General features: G+C 39.7%; 1 protein-coding gene across 2 annotated transcripts in view; it reads right to left on the reverse strand.

Annotated features, from left to right (window-relative positions):
* Window positions 1-22,929, reverse strand: part of LAMA3 (laminin subunit alpha 3) — a 122,156-nt gene that overhangs the window by 30,778 nt on the left and 68,449 nt on the right. For both annotated transcript variants that reach the window (XM_087754927.1, XM_087754922.1), the window contains exons 36-45: window positions 20,687-20,831; window positions 19,788-19,928; window positions 18,217-18,381; window positions 15,137-15,238; window positions 13,969-14,052; window positions 12,702-12,932; window positions 7,486-7,599; window positions 3,585-3,694; window positions 1,620-1,700; window positions 113-219 (exon numbers count right to left, since the gene is read on the reverse strand). In XM_087754927.1, coding sequence (XP_087611053.1) covers window positions 113-219; window positions 1,620-1,700; window positions 3,585-3,694; window positions 7,486-7,599; window positions 12,702-12,932; window positions 13,969-14,052; window positions 15,137-15,238; window positions 18,217-18,381; window positions 19,788-19,928; window positions 20,687-20,831 — 1,280 coding nt within the window. The remainder of the gene's footprint in view (window positions 1-112; window positions 220-1,619; window positions 1,701-3,584; window positions 3,695-7,485; window positions 7,600-12,701; window positions 12,933-13,968; window positions 14,053-15,136; window positions 15,239-18,216; window positions 18,382-19,787; window positions 19,929-20,686; window positions 20,832-22,929) is intronic.

Consider the following 22,929-nt stretch of genomic DNA (forward strand, 5'->3'; position numbering starts at 1 on the left):
TATCTGCAGTTCCTATCAGTCTACATCTTTCCTTCAGTTCAACTGATCCTTCCTTCTCTGCTTCCCAGAGAGAAAACAACGCTCCTTTCCATGCTCATAGGCCCTCACGTACCTCCAGTCAGGCGGTCACAGCTAGCCAGCTGTCCATTATTATTACAATTACATTTCTGACAGTAGCCTCCACGTTTTTGTGGATTTCCAAAATATCCTGGAGCACAGCTAGATGAAGAGATACAAATAATTTTTATTAAATATTGGAAGCTACTTTTGTGAAATATACTTTCCCTTGACAAAAATCCCAGTTATTCTTCTGAAGAAACTTTCAAGAACTTTTGACTTCATGCCTTGACTTAGACAAAAAGGGTGTATTTTTGGTTTACGGTATCCTCTGCACTATGCTAAAAATATCTTTCTAAGTACTGCAGAAATTTTTTCTAAAAATAAAAGAACTCCCACAATGCTCATATAGGAATAATTTACTTAATCTGAAAAAAATACAATGCACACAGATACATACATAAATAGAGAATTTGACAAGTTTTAACCCAGAAAACCACACCATTCAGGTCTGTGATCCCACCAGAAAACATATATTAATGAGGATCATACTGGAAGTACATGTTGAGATTTCAAATAGAAATGGCACTGAACGACACCCTTCTGCTGGGTGATACCTCCTCTTGCCATCGGCCAGCAAAGCAGTCTGTGTGAGTGATCCCTAAATATTTTATAGGTAAAATATATTGTCCAGACTGGCTAGCTAACATTCCTGGAAGTCACTCTGTTGTAAGATCTATAGGGGTGGTAATGCGTGATTAAAGGGCCACGATGAGCAGCTGAGGTACAGCAAGATCTGGAAGAGAAAATCTGTCTATAATCTGCAGCTTAGATGTCAAAAGTAACAGTCTTGAAGCACAAGACAATGTGCTACTGGAGGTACTGTCTTCAGGTGAGACATCATGACTTATTGGCCTCAAGTTTCCAAACCAGATAACACCACTCCATTATGCTTAAATTCCCCCGCATTTGAAACTCGGTGAAATTGCTTCCTCTGCCTGCCTGAAACTGCTATGCTGTTCCTCTTGTGCTTTCCCAAACTGCTGCAATCTTCCAGCAAAAGAGATGGCTTCAGCGTTGTGTTTGTACGCTCCACCTATGGAGCACATCAGAATGATTTGGGATGAAGGGTGTGGTGTTAATGTGGTTGCTGTTGGATAACTATGAACACTGAGGCACCATCAAGTACACTGGAGGACACGGGAAAATGTATTTAACTTGAAAAGGGAAAAAGTAAGTGGGAGTCATTATTATCAGAAAGAGTGCAGGATAAGGCAAGGCACAGGGCACTTAGGCAAAGAGGCTGACACTTCTCTTTTTGGTAAAAACTGTGTAGTCACTAAATAGGCTGTGGAGAATTTTTTACATTTCTTCAGGGAGAGTTGGGTTTATGTCTAGAATTATACTATAGCACCACACTATAGCGGCTGTTCATATAAATAGATACTCCCTAAGTGTGTGCATACCATGCATATGCCTACATCCATATAGTACCCAATACAGACATATCTCCTTTTATGGTGCCTCTCAAAAACCTTGGTCTGGAGAAACAAGTCACTTACCGTTCACAACGAACTCCAGTATAGCCTTCTCTGCAGAGACACTGAATTTCTTCACCATTTGCCACACAGCCAGTTGCAAATCTTTGAGAAGAAGCAAAAATATTATTGTAAGCACATCATCAAATAGGTTTTACACTCCAGAGGCTAAGCTCAGTTAAATGACTTTCAGATTAAAAAGGTTTTATACCACCAAATTACTTCTCAGCTAATTTAATTGCCTCTGGATACATTGCTGTGACTAATTATTTGAAGTTTCATATTTTTCCTCTAAACTCTTTCCTTAGACTAAAAAACAATCATTTCCTGACCCTCTGGACTGAGTATAATAGTTCAAAGAAATGCCTAAAATAAACCTTAATAGTGATGTTGTAAAATAAAACACGTTTGGGTAGCTATTTTATCTTAATAGGCAAGAATCAATAGCCTATGCTAGACAACATTTCCTCCTGTTTGGATAGCTTTTTTTTTTTTTTAAATGGATGGAAACATTAGAGGATATTTGCATGTAGCTAATATTGTTTGTTTGTTTTTGTTTTTTTTTTAACCAAGGCAGAATAGACTTGTGCACCATTTTGGGGAGCTCTAGAGTATATCTGGTTAACACAATGAACATTTTTGTCTGCTCTTTCTAGCAGACTCATCTAGATTCACATTTCTCTGGGAAGAAAAACCATTATTTGGTTGACGTTTGGTAAGGAGAAGGCAGGATGTGAAGCAGGAATAGGCCATGTTTGCTATTTCCATTTCTTAACCTATGAACAGTTGGATAAAGCAAGTCTGTGTATCAAAGACAGATGTCTGCACTAAGAATTACATATAATTTGACTAGGTGGAAAGTTGTCAGCTCCAGTAATGCCAGGTGAGGTGCATTTCCTATGTCAGGAATGGTGTTTACCACTCTAATGTGCAGCTATGAAACTGCAGGGGTTTATGGTCTTCCTAGGTATTTCAGCACTCTTAAAGCAAAAGATGACTAAAAATATGTTCAGTCAGCCTCAGGCAAGCACCTGCAGAAGAGGTCAATGCTGTCAAAAACAGATCTGTCAGGGAGAGCTCTGATAAATGAAAAACGTGTCTATTGTCTGCTAGTGTAAATCTCTTACTTAAGGCTACTTGGTGTTTGCTAATGCACCTGGCAAATACTATGTGGTGCCTTTAGCAATTTATAGCTTAGGTTTGTTTTTTTTTTTAAATTGTTTTTATTTAACACATTTAACATTTCAGAACTGACCAATGATGACAAACAATGTGGCTAAACATACCATGCCTTTAAAATGCAATTTACTGCCCAATTTTAAAAGCCTGGCAACCTTATTAGATTCAAGGAAATTTAATTTTTTCTAGCTCAGAGCTTCCACCTGAAGAGCAACCATATTCTTTCAGAAATCTAGATACATGCTTAAGAGCTTTAATGTTTTTATATTATTTTTGCATCTTACTAAATTTTCTGAATTCATATAAAAGGCTTGTTTCATCGTTGTCACTTATCTCCTAGCCAGAGTAATGGTGTTAAATGTGAGACTAAAGATAACTACCATCTTGCATTTCAGTAAACAAGAAAGATTCTGGATATGCCCAGTAAGGGAAAAGACTTCCATCCTATATTTCTCACTATGAAGTGGCTCCTGGTGGTTTTGTACATAAGCCTATTACAACTGCCTGGGGCTCCCCCAGGCGATGAGCAGCATGCCTTTGTGGTTCAGGAACAGAGTGAGAACTGGAATACTCAGCTTATTAAAAAAGGCAATGCCATGAGACAGAGCACCAAGTTACTGCTGGTCTAACATGCCTCAAATGGGTCTGATCCCCCACCATGTTGGGTGATATGAGAATAGACATAAAGGTCGTTATCCTCCTATGATAGCAGGGTTTTGGTTTTGTTGGTTTTTTGTTTTGTTTTGTTTTGTTTTTCTTTTTCCCCTCCCCTTTACCCTCTGCTTGACTACTCATGACCTTTTACTGTACCTGTTTGTATAAGGGCAAGGACACGCCCGGCAGGAACCTTGCGTGGCATCTCCAAAATAACCATCTATACAGCGCTCACATTTCTCCCCAGCAGTATTATACTGACAGTTCTAAAAAAGGAAACAAGCAAGACAGTTAACAGTGCTTTACCTCTCAATATGGCTTTATTATTATTTTAAAAAAACTATAGCCAATCTACTACAATATACAGAGGACATGTTCTTTCCCTTCCACATAATCAAGCATTTACTGCCAAACTGCCTTCACGACCAGGATAGATTGATTCCAGTCATTCTCTAATTGTAGAAGGCACAATTTGCTCACTCTTGTGGAAAAGCAACAGATAAATAAGCAGCTTTAAACATATTTTTAAAGAAATTCAATCAGATGCATAGTTTGTTAAGAAACATTCCATTAATGCACTCTCTCTGTCTTGATATTTCAATTAAAAATCACTATGTTTAAGTGGAACTTTAGATTTTGCATTTTAACACTAATTAGAAGGCAGATAGCATTTAAATGCATGCAATTAATTGAGTCCAAGTATATTCTTTAAAAAATCCCATGAAATTAATATAAAAAGTATTTCTCTTAGTAGATTCAGATCAGAATTGAATTTCATGTACTTTCTCCAGTGTATATGTAACTTGTATTTATCTGGGTAACTGGAATAAATGATGAAAAGCAAAGGCTAGGAAAACAATTGAAACTGATACAACTGAGCCACTTTTTCCATGATAAAATTGTTGCGAATTATATCTTATTTTAGAAACATTATCGTTCCTGGTGCTGTCTAATTGTCACACACATACGGTTGGACTCAATGATTTTAAAGGTCTTTTCCAACCTAAATTCCTGTGATTCTATGATTCTACATTTATACATTATGGGCAGAGGATGAGCAAGTTGCTTTTGCATTACCTAAACTGATGGTAATTTAAAATAGTTGTTGTTCAAATACATTTTTGAGCAGCTGTAAAAATTCCATGTGACCAACACTCAAGAGGCATTAAAGCTCCCAAGTTCTAAAACTGTTTTCTTCAATGTGCAACAGGCTGATCCAGTGTCCCACAGAGCTGAGGGTGTACTAGTAAAGCGAAAGATGGAAAACGAAAGTGGGAAATTGGCTGGAAGCAGTCACTGAGCAGATTGCACTCCCATTTCATGGATTTTGATGGCTTAGGGCTATGGTTGAAGGCCCTACTACAATGTTTTGCAGCAGAGGGGTGTTTTTCCCTACAAATGAGAAACAGTTCTGTCTCTCCCATCTCCTCTTACGCTCCATTCTCCTCCACATTTCTTCACAGCCAGATTTCCTCAACAACATCAACAGCCCTTCCCTCAGATTCTGCATGTAGGAACCTCTAATTTGTTTTCATTTTGGTTAAAGAACTAAATTTGTGGCTCACTTAAAGGTTCTGGGAAAGAGCAGGAAAAGCTCCAGTTCACATATGGGCCATTTAATTAGGGGAAGCTAAAGTAATATAGAAGACACTATGTTTGTAAAACGAAACATTTTAAAATGCAGCCACTACAAAAGCTGGTGCATATGTTGCTACAAAAAGCTCATGGAAAATTCAGAATGTTTCTGAATAATTACTGTAAATTTTGATGATCCTGAAGAATAAATTAAACTGCAAAAAGAGTAAAAGAGAGGTATTTTAAAATATTTGTATCGGTTTCATCTTGGAGCAACCTCCCCCCACCCCAAGTTTATCTCCTGGCTCTTGTTTTGCTCACTCTGTCTATAGAAACTGAAGCAATTTCATAATTGCTGAAGAAAGTTTAAGATATTTCACATATAAGCCCCTCTGAATGTGCCACGCTGTTCCTCTAGCTACATGGCATAGAAGGACTGGAGAACATAACCCAGTGGTCCCAAGGCATGGTGGAACGACGCCAGACAAACAACTCCTTCATGGGTCTTCCTTCAAGTTTCACAGGGCCAGAGACACCCCTGGAGTCACAGCATCTCCAAACCACCCAGTATTGCAAACTCTGAAAGGAAAACTCTCAGCTGACTCCATATGCACCCATATGGTACAAAGAAGCCACAGCAGAGTGTGTCAGGGCCACAACAGAAACACCTATGTACACGGTGTTACGTGACATGAAACGAAATGTCATGGGATGAGCAAGTCTCAGCAGCAGCATGGTGCTGAGGGAACATGCCTTTCAGGAAGAAGGGCAGGGACCACGAGGACACAAAGCCTGATTAATGGCAGAGGGCCAGCTTCTCCTTACACATGAGAACCAGTTCTTCTGTCTTCTCCACCTCCTCCTGTACTCTGTTCTCCTCCACTTTCAGCAGCGCAGCGCAGCACCCCTCTCCTTCCACCAGCACCCAGCTACATAGCTATCACCTGAGCTGGGGAGGATTGCACTGCTGCCACAGAAGAAAGGGTCAGCCTGGGCTTAGCCTCACAAAGCCTTCTCTGGAGGCTATCACTGGAGAGAAGCTGACATGTGAAGGTACTGGGGTCCAGTGCTCCAGGTGAGCAGGAAGGAGGCCAAGTGAGCAAGCTTTGCACTTTGGAGATGAAACTTGACGACTCCGCATTGGGAAGCCTCCTTGTCTTCTCTGCACCATTGTAGGTCTTTGTCCCATGGCTCCTCTACAGAGAGACAAACTTGCTCCTTATTAGGTGGAGGCTCATGATGGAAATACAGCCCCTCTGGGCTTTCATTTTTTACCACATTATCCTGGATGACTTTGCTTACCCTAAATTTTGTCCCAGGGCCAAGTGTTGATTTAGCTCTATCTACCTGAAAGTTAATCCAGCTGTGACAAGGAGCAGACAAAGAGAAACCTAAAGCACATACTTCATGAGGTAAAAGTGAATTTTTTTTTCCTTTATAATTTTCATCTGAAGCAAAACTTCCTCGTCTTTATAGCTCTGCTGCAGCACTTTCCTGTCACAGCCTGCCCTGCCTCTCCAAAGCAGCAGCCTGTAAGTCATCCCCCAGAATGTGCTGAATTGGTTTACAGTTTCCATTAAAGCAAAAGGGTTGGTTGAGACAAAGTTGGGGGGGATGACATAACACGCAGGAATGCACCGCAGGCAGAACGGATGCAGCACGAACAAGGAAGAAATAGCAGAGAAGCTAGACCATGAAAGATGTTGCCAAGGTTCTTGTTTACACAGTAAGTGAAAAATTAGCGAAAAGTTTTTAAGCAGCAATTTTTCAGAACAAACTGTTCAAAGAAGCGTCAGGGATATAAGCCGGAGAAGCACAGTCGGCCAAATGCCACACTTGCATTGCCATGAGGAATGATCCACTCCCATGAGGCTGCTTTACGTTTAATACAGTGTGCCAGGGAGCAAAATCTGCCCCACTATATCTTCTGTAACAGCTGAAATTTTCTAATTAATCTGATTTCTGTCCTCTTTATCTGATCTTATTTGCTGCAGTATTTTTTAATCCATCTAGCTGTAAATTAAGATTAGTGGAAATTTTAATGGTGATTAAACAAGCGATTCTGCAAAGACTATGCTATGCATAAATGCGCTATTTGTTAGCATTGACAAACTCTAGAATATATGTGTAAAACTAAGGACTGCATATGCCAGGATAAGACCCCATATTTATTATAAATAACTGCAAACACGTATGCGCTAATTCGGTGACTTTTTGTACCATGAGCTAACAAAAAATATAGGGGAAAGAAGAAAACAAAAACAAGGACACAGATTATTCTAATCACCCACAGTTACATTAAGCATACATGTAAGTGTATGCAACTTATGCTCATTAGCAGTACAAGATATAGAGAATAAGGCATGCAGGGATTATTTTTAGTTGCTAGGAATTTAACAATACTGTATAGTGCATACTGCTGTAAGGTAATTTTTTTTCTCCTTTTTTCAAATTAATTTCTTGAAGATTAGTATTTACTTACAATACATTTTCCAGTACCATCTTGACACCTATTTGAATTTCCATTGCAGTTGCAGGGGACACAGCGTCCAGTAAATATTCCTTTATTCTCACGATAAAATCCAAGGCCACATTCCTAGACAGGAAGCACAGAGAAAAAAAACTGTGAGTGTTGGTGGAAAGAAAGTTTTACAGGTTATGGGAAGGGTATTTTGAATATGTTTGCCATTTCCGAGGAGTAGTGGAGATGCACATCTCCTGGCAAGCTTTTCTAAGCCCATATTATTGCTTCAATAATAAGTATTTTAACACAATGAATGGCAATGAAGAATGGAGCTGAAGAAATTTCAGCCTATGCATCTGACCTATGCATCTGAACCCTGTGTTCTACACTTTGTGGTAGTGAGGATTTCATCAGTTTGACTCTAACCTCTGAGCAAAACACATTTCTTGTGGCTATGTACAAGGGTGTAGAATATGACTTTTAAACCACAGAAAAAGATTTGGATATAGATTCATACTACAGTCTTCTCAAAGAAGAATCCTCCTGGTGGCTATCACAACTCAAATGAAGCATGTGATTGGCAAAAGCCACCAAGGGCAAATTGTGCATGACAAACCTGATCGCCTTCTATGACAAAGTAACCTTCTCGGTTGATGTGGGGCAAGCAGTGGACATTGCCTTCCTGGATTTCCCCAAGGCTTTCCATACGGTTTCCCACAGCCTCCTCCTACAGAAACTGATGCGTTACGGTCTAGACAAGTGGTCTGTGTGGTGAGTGGGAACATGGCTGACAGGCCACACCCAGGGGTTGGTGGTAAATAGCTCCTTTTCAAACTGTCACAAGTGGGGTCCCCCAGGGATCAATATTGGGCCCAACGATGTTTAGTATTTTCGTAAGTGATCTGGATGATGGGATCAAGTGGACCCTGATGAAGTTAGCCAATGATACCAAACTGAGTGGGGAAGTGGACACTTCAGAAGGGAGAGCCACCCTGTAGGAAGACGTGGATAGGCTGGAAGAGTGGGCTAACAAGAACCTTATGAATTTCAACAAAGACAAATGTAAGGTCTTGCACCTGGGAAAACATAATCCAGGAATGCAGCACAGGCTGGGATCTACCCGGCTGGGAAGCAGCTCTGTGGAAAGGGAGCTGGGGGTCCTGCTGGACAACAAGCTCAATATGAGTGAACAGTGCACTGCTGCGGCAAAGAAAGCCAACAGGATGCTGGGTTACATCAACAAGGGCATCACCAGCAGAAATAAAGAAGTCATTATCCCACTCTACTCAGCACTTGTCAGGCCACACCTGGAATACTGTGTTCAGTTTTGGTCCCCATTATACAAAAAAAAAGTGGACAGGCTGGAGATGGCCCAGAGAAGGGCCACAAAGATGATCAAAGGACTGGGAAGCCTGCCATATAAGGAAAGGCTGAGAGAACTGGGTTTGTTCAGCCTTGAGAAAAGAAGACTTAGGGGAGATGTTATCACCATGTTCCAGTATTTAAAGAGTGGCTACAAGGAAGATGGAGACTCCTTTTTTACAAGGGGTCACATGGAAAAGACGAGGGGTAACGGGTACGAGTTACTCCTGGGGACATTCCTATTGGACACAAAAGGAAAATTTTTCACAGTGAGAACAATCAGCCATTGGAATAATCTCCCCAGGGAAGTGGTGGCTTCCCCAACATTGGACAGAGTTAAGATTCGGCTGGACAGAGTGCTGGACCATCTTGTCTAGACTGTGCTTTTGCCAAGACATGTTGGACCAGATGATCCTTGAGGTCCCTTCCAACCTGGTATTCTATGATTCTATGATTCTGTGAACATATGGAAATCTCACATATTAGCTAGTGGTTTGAAATCTTGATATTAATTTAACTATGGTGTAATCCTTGGAAATACTTCTAATGAGATATCTCTTACATGAATTCATCATGACTTCCACAATAAGAGACCTATACAAAGCCATGCTTAGACAGAACTAGGTGATATAACAAAACACACAGCAGTCCAATTTCTAAGTACAGGCTTGTCCCAGAGACCCGGGAAGCATGAGAAGAATGTTCAGCTATAGAGGGCACAGGAGCAGGAGCACAGCCTGTCTTATCAAAGTCGGGTTTAAATAGGGAGCTGAACCAGAGGAATTATGAATGAAGCAAGAGACATGAAGTTCGTTAGCCTACACCAGGAAGGTAGTAACTAATATGTTAAAACTAGATTCTTGCTTGGCATGGGCAGGGAAAGCACAAGGGTCAGGAAAGTACAAGGAATTCTTCCTGGGCATGGAGCCTTCCCATATACGGACCGATTCAAAAATTCATGCTCACCTTCTCTGCTCACCATCCTCCTGGCACACCAACCACACCAAAAATGACCAGACATGTCTATCCCTTCTATTCCCTAACTCCTCTTCACTAGTAACTAAGCTGGTGTGATGCAAGGAAGATTAGAGAGGTTGTATGGAAGTGGGGAGAAAGCAGTGCTCCCCACAAAGCAAACACCTCCCAGGTTCCTGCCTCGGGCAATGTACTTCTGCACTGTACCTATACCTCACCTGTACCTCACTGTTAGGGGCTGGCCTCAATGACATTCAGAAAACGAGCAACAGTTGAACTTTAAAGCCATAAATCTTTTCTCATAGCAATTGCACCATCAAAGACTGATGGGAATAATCTGAAGAGCAAAGGGTTTGCGGGACAGTGTCTCAAATCATATTCCAGTGGTTTGAGGTGTAAGTATCTATGCAGGGACAGGATTAATCAGTGAATTTATCAACCATGTAACTACCAGAGGAAAAAAAAAAATGCACCTCTCCCAGAGCAGATCCCAAAAGGAATATTGAGCTATTGCTGTTTAAACAACAGTTGCTAGTGGCATCTTTGCCTTCTTTACATGTGGGATAAATGAAAAAAAAAAAAAAAAGTATGCAGAATACTAATATTATCAACAACTTTTAAGACTGACTTCAGTGTGAGCAGGGACTGAATTTAGAATAGGCACTTGAAATTTTTCGGATACATTTTTAAAAGGGTGAATATGTTCCCTGAACAACAGGGAGCCAATATACACAGCTTCTGAAGAAACCCGGGCCTGAAATACATTAAAGAGCATGACTAAGTAAAATATAGGCTCTAATGCATACAGATTTTATTTACTGAAAGTCTCTTTTTGGAGAGCAAAATGAATCACTCATTTTAAAAATATATCCAAATGCATTTGGAAAAAATCTATGCAGCTTTTTGGTTTCCTATTTATGCTGTCTTTAAAACAACACATTTGGAGTACGTAGGCACTTTGTTTTTGAAGCAGCATTCGTGATACTGAGAAATTGATTCCATAAGAAGATAAAGCTCTAGGCACTTTCAAATGCTTAGGAGTTCAAGGCTGTTTTCAAGTAAACAAGGATTTAAAAGAAACTTCTCCCACACGCTTTTGTTAGCATAGTACTTAGAGATATAAGAAGATTAGCCTTCTTGTTACTTTTATACTAAGTAATTTAGAAGTTGTTATCAGGTTAGTTCATTTAAAAGCAAAGAGAAAGAAGGAAGCAAGCGAGGAAGGGTAAATGAACAAATTACCTGTCTCAGGTAAAAATCCCTTTGAACTTGTTGCCGCTGACTCCTCTGCTGAAGGTGAGGATAGGACAGCCTCTGTTGCATGCCTTGTGCTAAAGAATGCCCCAGGGCTACTAACGTGACAACCAGCCATCCTACATTCCTCGGCCTCTGTGCTTGGGCCGTCATTTTACTTTAGCTCCACTGCGAACATACACTGCTATCCTTTTGGCGCTCGCCCGTTCTCTTATACTCTCCCTTCTTCTCCAGCTTCTGACTCAGATTAATGAGGCTCCGTGCTGTGGTGGGCCCCACCTTTAAACTTTATACGTGAGTCAAGTCGTACAGCACATGTTACCATTCCTGAGGTTAACAAGTAACCCCGTAGTTCCTGTAGCTCAATATATACCTAAGTCGGGGTGTGGCAGGCATCACCTCCTCCCCACCTAAGGCAGCCAGACAGAGCTAGGTGATTAGAGCAGTAAATCACTGCCTGAGTAATGCTGCATAAATATCCAGGGCTTACTAACTACCCAGGTGAGTGTCTTGATCACTTCCTTTGGCTACGTATTTCCACTAGGTTATTTAAAAATCCCAACACATTAGTTTATAAAGGCAGTACATTGAAAGCAATGGGACAGTAGTAGGAATTTCAGTCAATGCTCATCAATTTGCATGTGGCATAGAACATCAAATGTGTGACAAAATAAGTTTCTAGAAATATTTCCAAAATGGTATTCGACATGATGAAGAGCTGCCCTGAGCAGTGGATGCACACACGAGACACAAGCCAACCGTAAATGTTGTTCTGTTAAGTCTCTCTGCAGCTGCTCTGGTCTAGATATTATTCTTTCATTCTCATTTCAATAACATTTGCAAAGTTAGTACAGCAATTGCTGCTTTATGGTAACCCTCAACCATTTTCTGAGAGAATAATTCCGCATATTTTGTGCACTTTGTACACCACTTATCTCTCCGGTACTTTATTCTGCTGCCTTGGTGCTTACACATGGGAACAGTCAAGCTCTAAGCTAAGCAAAGTGGCAGCCAAAAGAATTACAGGTACAGGAGCAGCATCATGGATAGGATATACAACTGCGGCTAGGATTTCACCATTCCTCAGGTAACAGTGTTACTTTGCAATGTTTACGTTATCTTTCATAAAAATATCTCCAAATATTTTTTTGCAAGTATGATAACTTCAGCTTTCAAACATTTCCCTATAAAAATAGGAAAAGTGTTAGTCACTCAGTGAAAACAGGAAAATATCCAGAATTATCTAGGTTCAGGTATCTTGGTCCCTGCTAAAATAAGGAACGCTAGGAATCTTCTCCACTGTGTAGGGTCTCACAGACTTTGATCAAGTCAACTCTGACCCTCTCTCCATTAAAGTAAGTATTGACTGAGATTATTCAGCCTCTCATAGGGCATCGCAGAAGAATTCCTTATTATAGTGCTTTACACATGTAAAATGACATTCACAGCTCCACAAAAGCAATCATGAGTTGAATAACCCTACAGCACTTCTTAGACAGTGAAAGTACTTGAGCCATTGAAAGTGCACATGCTTACAAGAAACACGTTTAATTACTTTAGCCTGCTCCTCTAACTAAACCAGTATGTATAGCTGTAGGCGAGACAGAAGATAATGGTACAGTATGGAGGCAAACGCTTCCCACCTGACATGAGTCACCAGTGTACTCCGGAGGGCAGGAGCATGTCTCCACGCTGTATGCAACGCTGCCGCTTCCTGCGCTGGTGGCTTCTTCCAGCCCAACCTCACCAAGGGTTAATCGTTGAGTCTCCGTGAAGTAAAGGCCTCTGATGTATAAGCCATCTAGTCTAGACAAGATTATCATCAGTTCTTCTCTGGATACAAGGTTGTTGCTGCTGGCATGCCTGAAGTTTCCCTGCACATTAAGAGTACAAAATGAGCACAGCCCAGCTGCTTCTTAAAAAGAGTATCTGCAATGGGTGACAGAAAAAGGGAGAAAAACCCCATGGAACAGATCCCCATAGTGCCAATTGGTGTGGCGTGAAACAGAGGTCAGGAAAATAAATATAATGAATGTAAACACAGGATAGGAGGGAAAAGGAATAATAAGCATAAAAAGGGACGTACCCTTTACTTTGCAAGGTACATATGGCTTTGAGGTATTGAAAAGTGAAGAAGCATATAGGTTCTTCTTCAGTCATCCAAATTTCTTTGAGGTATTACCCACCAAACCATAAAAGGGTGGAGGAAAATGCTTTTATTTTTAAGAGGAGGCGAAGTCCTACAAATCTAATCTTTGAGGGCTGCCTTCACATGATTTCTTGCTACTAATAGACACAGCATTACTGAAAATGGAATCTGGCATGAAGAAATACTACCTTTTTTGCTTATACATGAGATGGAAATAATGTGGTTTGACCTTCTGAGAACAGATTTAAGGTAAGAATAATCCCTGCTAACTTCACCTGCCTAATATAATTCCATTATATATATATATATTAATAATATATAATATTATATAATTAATATAATAATATAATCCCACCTAACTTCACATTTAGTTGGACACCTGTTTGAAACTAGGTACCTAGAGACCAAGGAAAACAGATAACAGTTCATTCCATCCCTATTAAGTACATGTCTGGGGCTGCAATGAATCATCTTCCATTGATGACTGATTCAGCATTACTCCACTGGCCCTGGAGGGAGTGCCAAGGGCTAGATTGGACAAGATGCCTAACTTAGAGGTGCTCAAATTAAGTGGCATGAACCAGAACCTAGGTTCAATGTGGTGGTAAAGAGAGAAAAAAATGTTTATATTTAAGGTTTACAGCATTTAAGTTTATATTCATTAACATTATCAAGTATTTGGCATTTCTGCACATATTACCTGCATATTTTTATGTGCCACGGGGAAGAAAAGGGAAGGCCATTCCATTTTCATTTCTTACCTCAACTAGCTGCACACGGCCATAATATTGACGGTCAGGCAGTGGGTTGTTGGGATCCATATAAACAACTTTCATTTGCTGCCCCTATGTGAGAATGAGGATGTAACATTGCCATTTCACTACTTTTTATGGTAAAGTGTTCAGATGCAATAAAATTCAGTGAGGCACATTAATCCTGTCCTTTGGGGGATAAAAACTAAGCAATACCAGGAAAACTGTATGTCATTTTGTCAGTGGAGTGGTATAGCCAGCACTGAGTTCTAGTGTCAACAGTGTTTTCACTACTTTTGCCTATCAATAACCTTGCTTTCAAATAAAACACCAAGAGAATTAAATTATTGCTTACCAATTTTCACAGAAACTAGTTATTACTTTAGAGTAAAAACATTTTTGCAACTTTCAAATGCTCTCCTTTGTTGCCACACCTTCTTGTTAGAAAAGGAGCTGCCTTCTGATATCATCTTTAGAGTTTGCCTTGGAAATTTGTGGCTGGCATGAGGAAGGCAATAAGAATTGGACTGAGGAACACTCTTTGACCTGATATCCTGGTGCACCTTGGATACTACTGTAGTACCCTATGAGGCCTGTCTCCCAATGAGAATCCTAGAATATTGAATTAGTATTTCTGATGGTCTGAAGAAACAAGACCACGCCCTTGGGAATTTCAACAAACAGTAAAAGATTTCAATTTTGGCCCTAAAGTGGTTAAATTAAAAAAAACGTTAACCTAAAATGCATTTTTACTTCAGTACCTTGAAGCCTTATAATTATGCTTAATTTTATGCTGAAGAAAATTCTCACAGAAAATGAAATTAATTACACATGGAATCCAGGGCATATTTTGCAGAGTCAAGGCTATATTTGTTGACAAGTGTGCAAGGCATTAATTAATTTTTTTCCACAGGTGCATTTTACAGAGAAAATTCTGTTTTATCTTTTTATTTGCTCTCAAGTCAGTTATGCTTAATAATATGTTACTTTGGCAAGAGAGATAGGTGTGTTGATGGCTTTGAGCAAAATGCAGTAAAATCACTTTTACAGAAATGCAGCAAGTTGCTATAAAAGTTAAGAACACTATAGGAGCAAAATTTGCCATAGTTGTCAGGTAACAGAAAAAACTTATGGTATAGTTATTGCTTGAAAGAAAAAAAAATATTTCAAAACTTACTGTTAGTTGTATATCAGGTCTTTTACCCAGAAGAACCATGCCCTCACTAGGTAAGCCAAAAGATTTCACTTGGTAACTTAGGAAGCCACCGTATGAAGAAAGCTATAACAAAATGCACAAGACCACAGATACTTTACTGCACTATTGCTTGATACTAATGTAATTTTGTATTCAAGTTTACCCCATTTTCCAGCACTGTAAATAATGTATTTACTCTTTGGGTTTTAGTCCAAATATGAAAATACATGTTGTTGCTTGGAAGAAATTACTTTTAATTTTGTTTATTTTGTGTATCTGACATCACTTTTTGAGCAGTACCTGTTACTGTTCTCTGGAAGGTTACCTGCATCGGGGTTTTTTTCATATCTGGGATCGCACCATCTGTGGTCGTGGAGAAGTCACACGTTCACGTGAACATTGTTCTTCCCCAGACTCTACAGAACAGGTTTTGCTCATGAAGAGCAGATGTCAGACTGACAATGAAAGTGGTAGCGAACCCCATGAACAGCCATGGATGAAAAGGAGAAGTCAGACTAAGCATGTTTAAAGGTGGCTTTCATAGGCCACCATTTTCTAACCTTACTACAAACATGAATCTAATCAGGAAATCTTTGCTCCACCTTCTGGAGGACAGGACACCTGCTGATATCGGCTGGTAGCAGCTCTGCTGTAAACAGACCATTGCTGTAGGTTGAGCTGAAACAACGCTTCTTTTGGCTCAACTACAGGTGACCACAGGCAGCCTCAAACCCAACCAAACGCATACGCTGCTGCCCAAAACACTTAGGCAAGTATGTTTGAATCATCTGACCAACAGCTTCCCTGGGTTGTGTATGAGTGACTCAGTTCAAAACATATTGAGAGGAAAAGAAGCTCCAGGCACAGCCTAGACAGTGCTTGTTCCAAGAACAGCCTAGAAGGAAGGTTTGTGGGTTTTAGGTGAAATCAGGTGTAGTGCCACAGATATGCTACTTTGTTTTGCAGCCCTCGCTGTTTGCCCTTATGGCTTATGCTTGGTTTTGACAAGGGAGGAAGAACAGCTTTGTTAGGTTTTGCTGTTCTGCAGGTAAGCACCAGCCTTTGCTCTACCCCCTCCCATATACTTTAATGAATTACAAACAAAACACAGACACCTCGGTACTAAATTTGTTCCTTGGATCACAGGGCTGTAATTAATGCTATTATCTTTAGCCAACTGCATTTTCAAAAGCATCATTTGGAACATTGGCTACATTTTGCCAACACAATCAAAACAACCCTGTATAAATATTTTTTTTCAAAAATAGAAGAAAATTAAAATTAGAGCTAATTTCCTGTTTAACACACATTTTAGGACTGCACCATATGACAGACTGTTATGCTACTGCTTTTTTTATGAATGTTTTTTGAAATGGAAAAATATTGGTGTTATAAACTACCCTCTGTATTCTATATGTACAGTATTTATTTTCTAACATTGAGAGTGGTCTATTAAATAGAATGTTAAAATACACAAGAGCAGAAAATGGGGACGATGTGATCTGAATTTCTCAATGGCTGTTAGTTTCTGCACTGCTATAGATTTTATATTTGATTCCCTTTCTACTTCGTAAGCAAAAGACAGGGAGAGGAAAGGAAATATACTCTGCTAAATACTAATGTTCCAGTGGAACTAGTTAAAAGGTTTAAGATAATGGAAAACAATATTTATATCCCCATCATACTGAAAAATACCTGGAGTGATCCTGTTCACATTTGCCAAAAGAGGTTCTACTGCTGGAAGTAGACCAAAAGCTGACATTTTCAGAATGCAATAACGTGAATGACTGGTAAATTTATGAGCTTGTAAAACTAGCATCAAGATAGCATTTTGGGGGGACTTTTACTACTACAGTACAACCAGTGTTAAAATACATGCCTACACACAGTGTACAGTAAAAGCAAGGCCAAAAATAGAACTATTTTATTTACAGGGTTGTCACTGTAAATAAAAGCAAGTCATGGCATGCCTAGTTAGATACTGTGACATGCAACATAAAAATCGTAGCACTGTTCTTAACAGCTGTGCTTAAAAAGGGTTATTGCCTGTTTTATACTTTGTTATGGGAACAACAGAAGTCCTTTTGGTTTAACCTTGTAGTAGGTAAAGTGTGCTTTATCAAGAAATGTCTTTGAAAAATAATTTGTAGACATTGAAACAAAAACCTCTATAACATTAACAAAAAGCACCCTAACTAAACGTGCTGTTCAACTGAAAGATATTTACCTCTGAGCCTAGGAGAGCGGGGTGAAAAATACAGCTCTAGTCCTTAAAATGGGGACTGAGAGGAACTTCAAAAATTTTACCATCTTTAATGCTCTTCTGTCTATCCCATTTGTTTCCACTTGTGTGACAGCAGGATTGCATCTGGAAAGCCTGTGTGCCCTACAACTGGCTAGCAACTATCGACGCTGTCAGAGCTGCAAACAGGGAGACCCTGGGGCTCTGGACCTGCAAGGCACCGCTAGCAAAGTCCCCCTGGTCAGTGCAATCCCCAGGCTGAAATGCTGATAGGTGTTAACTGTGAGCAAGGGACTGCCTGCACGCATGAGTAGAAAGAGCAGCAAGCAGTTCACAGAAAACAAAGGTTAGAAAGCCAAGTGTTGCTCTTCCCAAGCAGCATATCGAAAGCAAAATGTTGGGGTTTTTGCATGCCACTGAGCACATAATCACCTTTTATTCTTTTGGAAATCTGCCCAGGAGGTACTCTAGTGAGTCTAAAGGATATTCGGGCACATCAGGAGCTATAGTTCAGGGAGCTGGTGCCTTCAGCTGCTTTTCTGAGTTTCAGCTCCCTGAACCATAGCTCCTGACCATGCTGTTCACATAAAGATGTCCCTGGCACCCAGCAAGATGATTAATTCTGTATTATTGGTCATAATTTTAGCATTGTACTCAAAAGTCAAATGCTGTGATTCCTAGCATGTCAGGGAAGAGAGATAAGAATCTCATGAGGGAAGAGACAGAAATTTATCTAAGAAAAACAAGGAGACTGTTTATCAACAATGCTGGCAAAAAATGAATACTTGTTATTAAAACAGATGAGCTAGGTGTCATTTACCTTCTCTCCCAGGTAAGATGGCGGTGCTTTCCAGTACAAGCTATGCACTGAAGCAGGCAATTCTTGAACATCAGCCACTACACTATTACTGACGGGATTGAAAGTGACTGGAATGTCAATATTTTCATCCACTACCTCCAAGCGCCAGTTCCTCATGTCCACAAACTAATGAAAACACATAAAGGAAATAAAAGTTTGTTTCATTCTTTATTAAACTTTACCAGCACCAAGTAATGAGGAGAAATTGTTTAGTCTCTGCAATTCCCCTAGCATGAAATTCAACCCCTTCAGAGCCAGCCTAAAATCTTTGCCCAATGGAGGTTTCAAGGACCTCAAAAGAGAGCGTAACTGGGACAGATGTGCCAAAGTTACTTGGGATGCGGGCATTTGGTTTGTCAGCTGCCAAATGAATTCTATCTTCAGTCACAGCAAGGCATAACCCTTCTGGAGATGACTAGGTGTTGTGTACCCAAACCCAAGGACATAACTGGGAGGTGCTTTTTTAAGTCCATTCCAAAATCAAACCAAGGACACTAACGTAAAAGACAGAGTGCAGAACTGTTGTGGTACATTAACTAGGAGGGACGGGACATGGCAGGATATTTTGGGGAGGCAGGCAATGTAGCCTAATATTCTGGTTCTTTAATAATGCCCATTTTATGCTCATGGCTCTTGTTTCATGAAAGACCACACATCCTGTTATTTATCGTTATGCTGAGGGAAAGAAAGCATCATGCATATGTATCAGAACAGTTCTGTGGTGGGTTGACCTTGGCTGGCCGGAGCACTAAAACAACAAGACAGACATGTTTTCAAAAATAGTCTTTGGTGAGGACAAGTAATCACTAGAGGAAATCTTCCTAAAGTAAACGGAAGTTTGCTATTCACTTCACTGCGGCCAGATTTTCATCCTTTGCGTTTAAACAATAAAGTGCCACAATCTGGATTGTATTGAGTCTATGTCTAAGCCTAAGCCTAAACTAAAGTCCTCATCCATCATTCTAGGGCTCTGCTTCTCTCTTTTCTTTCCCTTGCATTGTTTCAGGCAGTTCTTCCTTCTTTTTCAGTCTTCAGACATCTTACCATTCAATTATACTACTAAAAAATCTATCTTCTCCTTTTCTCAGACTTGATATATCTTTTTTTATAGGGAGGGAAGAAAGACAATTTTTACAATCTCTGTGGAATCTGTCACACATTTCTTAGGTTTCAAAATGCACCTATGATACAGACATGTAAAATGACACGTGCTTATCAAAGCGTCTTGAAGGAGACCATTGACTTTAATGATGAACTAGTGTCTGAAGATAAAGCAATAGAAAGCCAGCTCAACTTCAGTCCAACTAGTGATTTGTAAACAAACACGTGAAAACAGCCATTTCTGCTGAAAGGCACTTTCAGACCACTTAAAGTCTTAACAAGGCTGCACTAAACCCGCATGATTGCTCGCAGAATATTTCTCATCCTCAGAAACTATTAAAATATATTTTCAATTTAGAAGAAATCTGGCATTTCCTTAATGGAATAAACGCAAGTTCATGAGAGCAAAGAAAAAAATCTATTGAATACACCTTGGTTCTACGACGATTTGTGCTGCGACAGTTGTTGGTTGCCCCAAAACAAAAGCAAGAGGTGCATCCCTTGGGATTAGAAGGGTCCAGATAAAAGGATCCTGGTCGGCAAATATCACATTCTGCACCTTCAACATTCTCCTGTTAAGGCATAGTTGAAAGAAATCTCAGAGTTTTCCTTTTGGTTTTGGTGAGGCCCCCAAAACCTCCTGCACATAAAACAAACCTTCGGAAAGAATATTTATTTAAATGTATGGAAACATGAATGAAAACGTGTGATTGTCTGGATACACCATATTCCAAATGAAAATAAAACTGACTTCTTGGAGACTGTCTTAGTTATGAGCTGTCTTTCCAGTTTATAAAGTGAACCACGGAGTAATAAATATTAGTCAGAGACAGCTGGTAACTTCCCTGCCAAAACCCTCCTGCTGGCTTTTCCAAACCTACAATATAAAAGGTCACTTGTGAAAGTTCACATTTATCACATTTAATTATGTAGATCAGAACAAAAGAAGATTTCCTGGATATAATGATGTGGTAAAATGTCAACTGACATAATATGGCTAAAAAAAGCATGGGACCTGGTTAGCACCCAAAAGTCAAGATGCAGATGCGTAAAGTGGATCTGTGCAGGGCACCCTGTAGCACTGTAACACCCTGCAAAACCTAAGACTGCCTGTAAAACTGACAGATACTGAACTCATTAAAAAATGGCGTTTAACTGCTACCATGATAATCTGTGCACATGCTGCAAGGTGTGATGGTTTTGTATAGCTGCATTTAATTCTTACTGAAAACTTAATAATAAACTCACTTCATTCACGCCATCAAATATGAAATGGTCACTGATGTGCAAACAGTGCTTGTGAATGCAGAAGTAATTTGATTTATCTGACCTTACAGAGACAAATTCCTGTCTGGGGATCGCAAACATCTGGTTCCGTTCCATCTCTGTTACAGTTACACGGCACGCAGTTTGGGAAGCCGTAAGTACCAGGAGCACACTGATCACACTGCCGTCCTTTTATTCCTGGTTTGCATCTTTATCAACAAACAAACACACACAGAGGAGGGCGTCAATAGAGGAGGCAGCCATGGAGCGAGGAAGGGGAGATTAAAACAAAAGGCGGGTGGATCTTTGAAGTGATTGCATGGCTATGACACAACTTTATGACTTCCATGGAGAAACAGCAGCAGGTTAGTATTCTTCTCAGATTCGAATGGTGAGATGTTTTACATGGTCATGGAACCGATTAGGAATGGATTTGCTTTTGAAGGCTATAAATGCTCAAAATGGAATTAGACTTCTGCAGCTATTCAGTGCTTGAAGTGCAGAACTACTCTCTCTATACACCAAGGTGTGAAACATGGATGTTGTACACAGGTAAGCGGAGCTGGGAGAAGATTTATAGCTGGAGGATGTGACTGGGCATTTCTCAAGGCACTCACCTGCTAACAAAAAGGTGGAGAATCCCAGCCATATGAATAATTATACTTCAACCTGCCACAAGGCTTGGGTGAGTTTACAACTGTTCACAAAGGATGAAATCCACTTTGCTCACAGCGAAGGCTGAATGCCTTGTGTTTACTTAGGTGAAGTACAGCAGGTGCAGAAAACAATACCAAACTATGAATAAGGCTTGAGACAAGAGACAACATCTTTCAGCGGCAGCAGCTACTTCATCTACCTTTACAACAAACTTGTACGGACTGATAAAACTAGTGAAAATGTAGGTCTGAGGATCGCCCTGGCTTCTGCCTATGCTGGCAATGTCTGCACCAGCCCAAAGGAGGTTTCAAGACAGTAAAGATCCATTGATAAAGAATGTCTGCCACCACCACCATCCACATCTTTACATTTTAGTTGTGATAAGATAATTTTTAAAAGTCCCAGTAAGTTGGTGGAGTCTCCTTTGGCTCTCAGCACCAAATTCATACGTGCACTAACACTACAAATTTAATGGAAATAAACAATTACATTATGCGGTCAAGGTAGACTGCACTTCATGTAATATGTGAAAGCAATTACTCAATTCACCAAACAACGGGTGAGGTTTCTCAGAGTCTCTCTGAATGCATTACCCCCCCCACACACACAGATAAGGGAAGCTGGATGGGGACTTTGAACTTCATGTAGTCCACAGAAGGGGAGGTATTAATCAGAATGTAGTAGTTAGCTATATACTTCAGTAAGCAGTCCAAAAGAATTTGCTAAATGTCAAGTTTTGCTTCAGAATTTTTTACGAACCAGCTGTCATTTCTTTGATATTACCAATTAGGCTGCACATGAAAAATATCACCATTTTAATCAGGCAATACAGCTTTTCACTGACACAGAAAAATCTAACTATTTCTGCAAAAATTATCCTCATTTTTACTCATGTAGAAATATTCTAAGCCCTTTCTTTGAAGAATTAGGTTTTAGTTGACTGAAGTATTTATTTTACTTTTTTTAAAAAATTGTATTTATTTTTATTTTATTTTGTATTGCATGGGGAAAATGAAAGCAGAGACTAATGAGATTGAGAGTGCATCAGGAGATATAGAATATGCTAAACTTTTTAACGCCAAACCCCAACTTCCACACATGAAAATTCTTGTTTTGCCCTTGGGATAAGACAATTACTCACTTAATATGAAAAGGACAGACTCACGAAAATAATTTAAATTCAGGAAATAATAGGAGTGTTCTCTGAAAATGAGTATTCTCTGTTGCATTTACAGGATTGATGGCAGAGCAGGAAGGATTATATTTCTCAATCAAACTGAACTAATTTTGGCCTTGCACAACCTGCTGGCTATCAAGTATTTGCACTTGCTATTTAAGGACTTGATCTCCCCAAAGAAATAATAGAAATGTTCATCTATCCTAATACACCATGTGAATTTAAGATAATTCCCTATGATTGTGGCTGTATGCTATATAAATTTTAGAGAATAAAACTAAAGAATTTACTTTTATTTCAGTACGCTGAGTTACAGAAAAATACGCATATGTCATATGGAAGGTATAATTTTCAGGGTAATTGTCACCTATAGCTCCAACTGAACAATATTTTCCAAACAGCCAGTACCTATCATCAACGATTCTCAAAACTCATTGCAAACGTTCAAGCTTTACAGTACTTAAAACCACCAC

This window comes from Nipponia nippon, unplaced genomic scaffold (assembly GCF_047370975.1).
Source record: "Nipponia nippon isolate SJK-2023a ecotype South Korea unplaced genomic scaffold, ASM4737097v1 scaffold_1, whole genome shotgun sequence".
In the NCBI taxonomy this organism is placed as follows: domain Eukaryota; kingdom Metazoa; phylum Chordata; class Aves; order Pelecaniformes; family Threskiornithidae; genus Nipponia; species Nipponia nippon.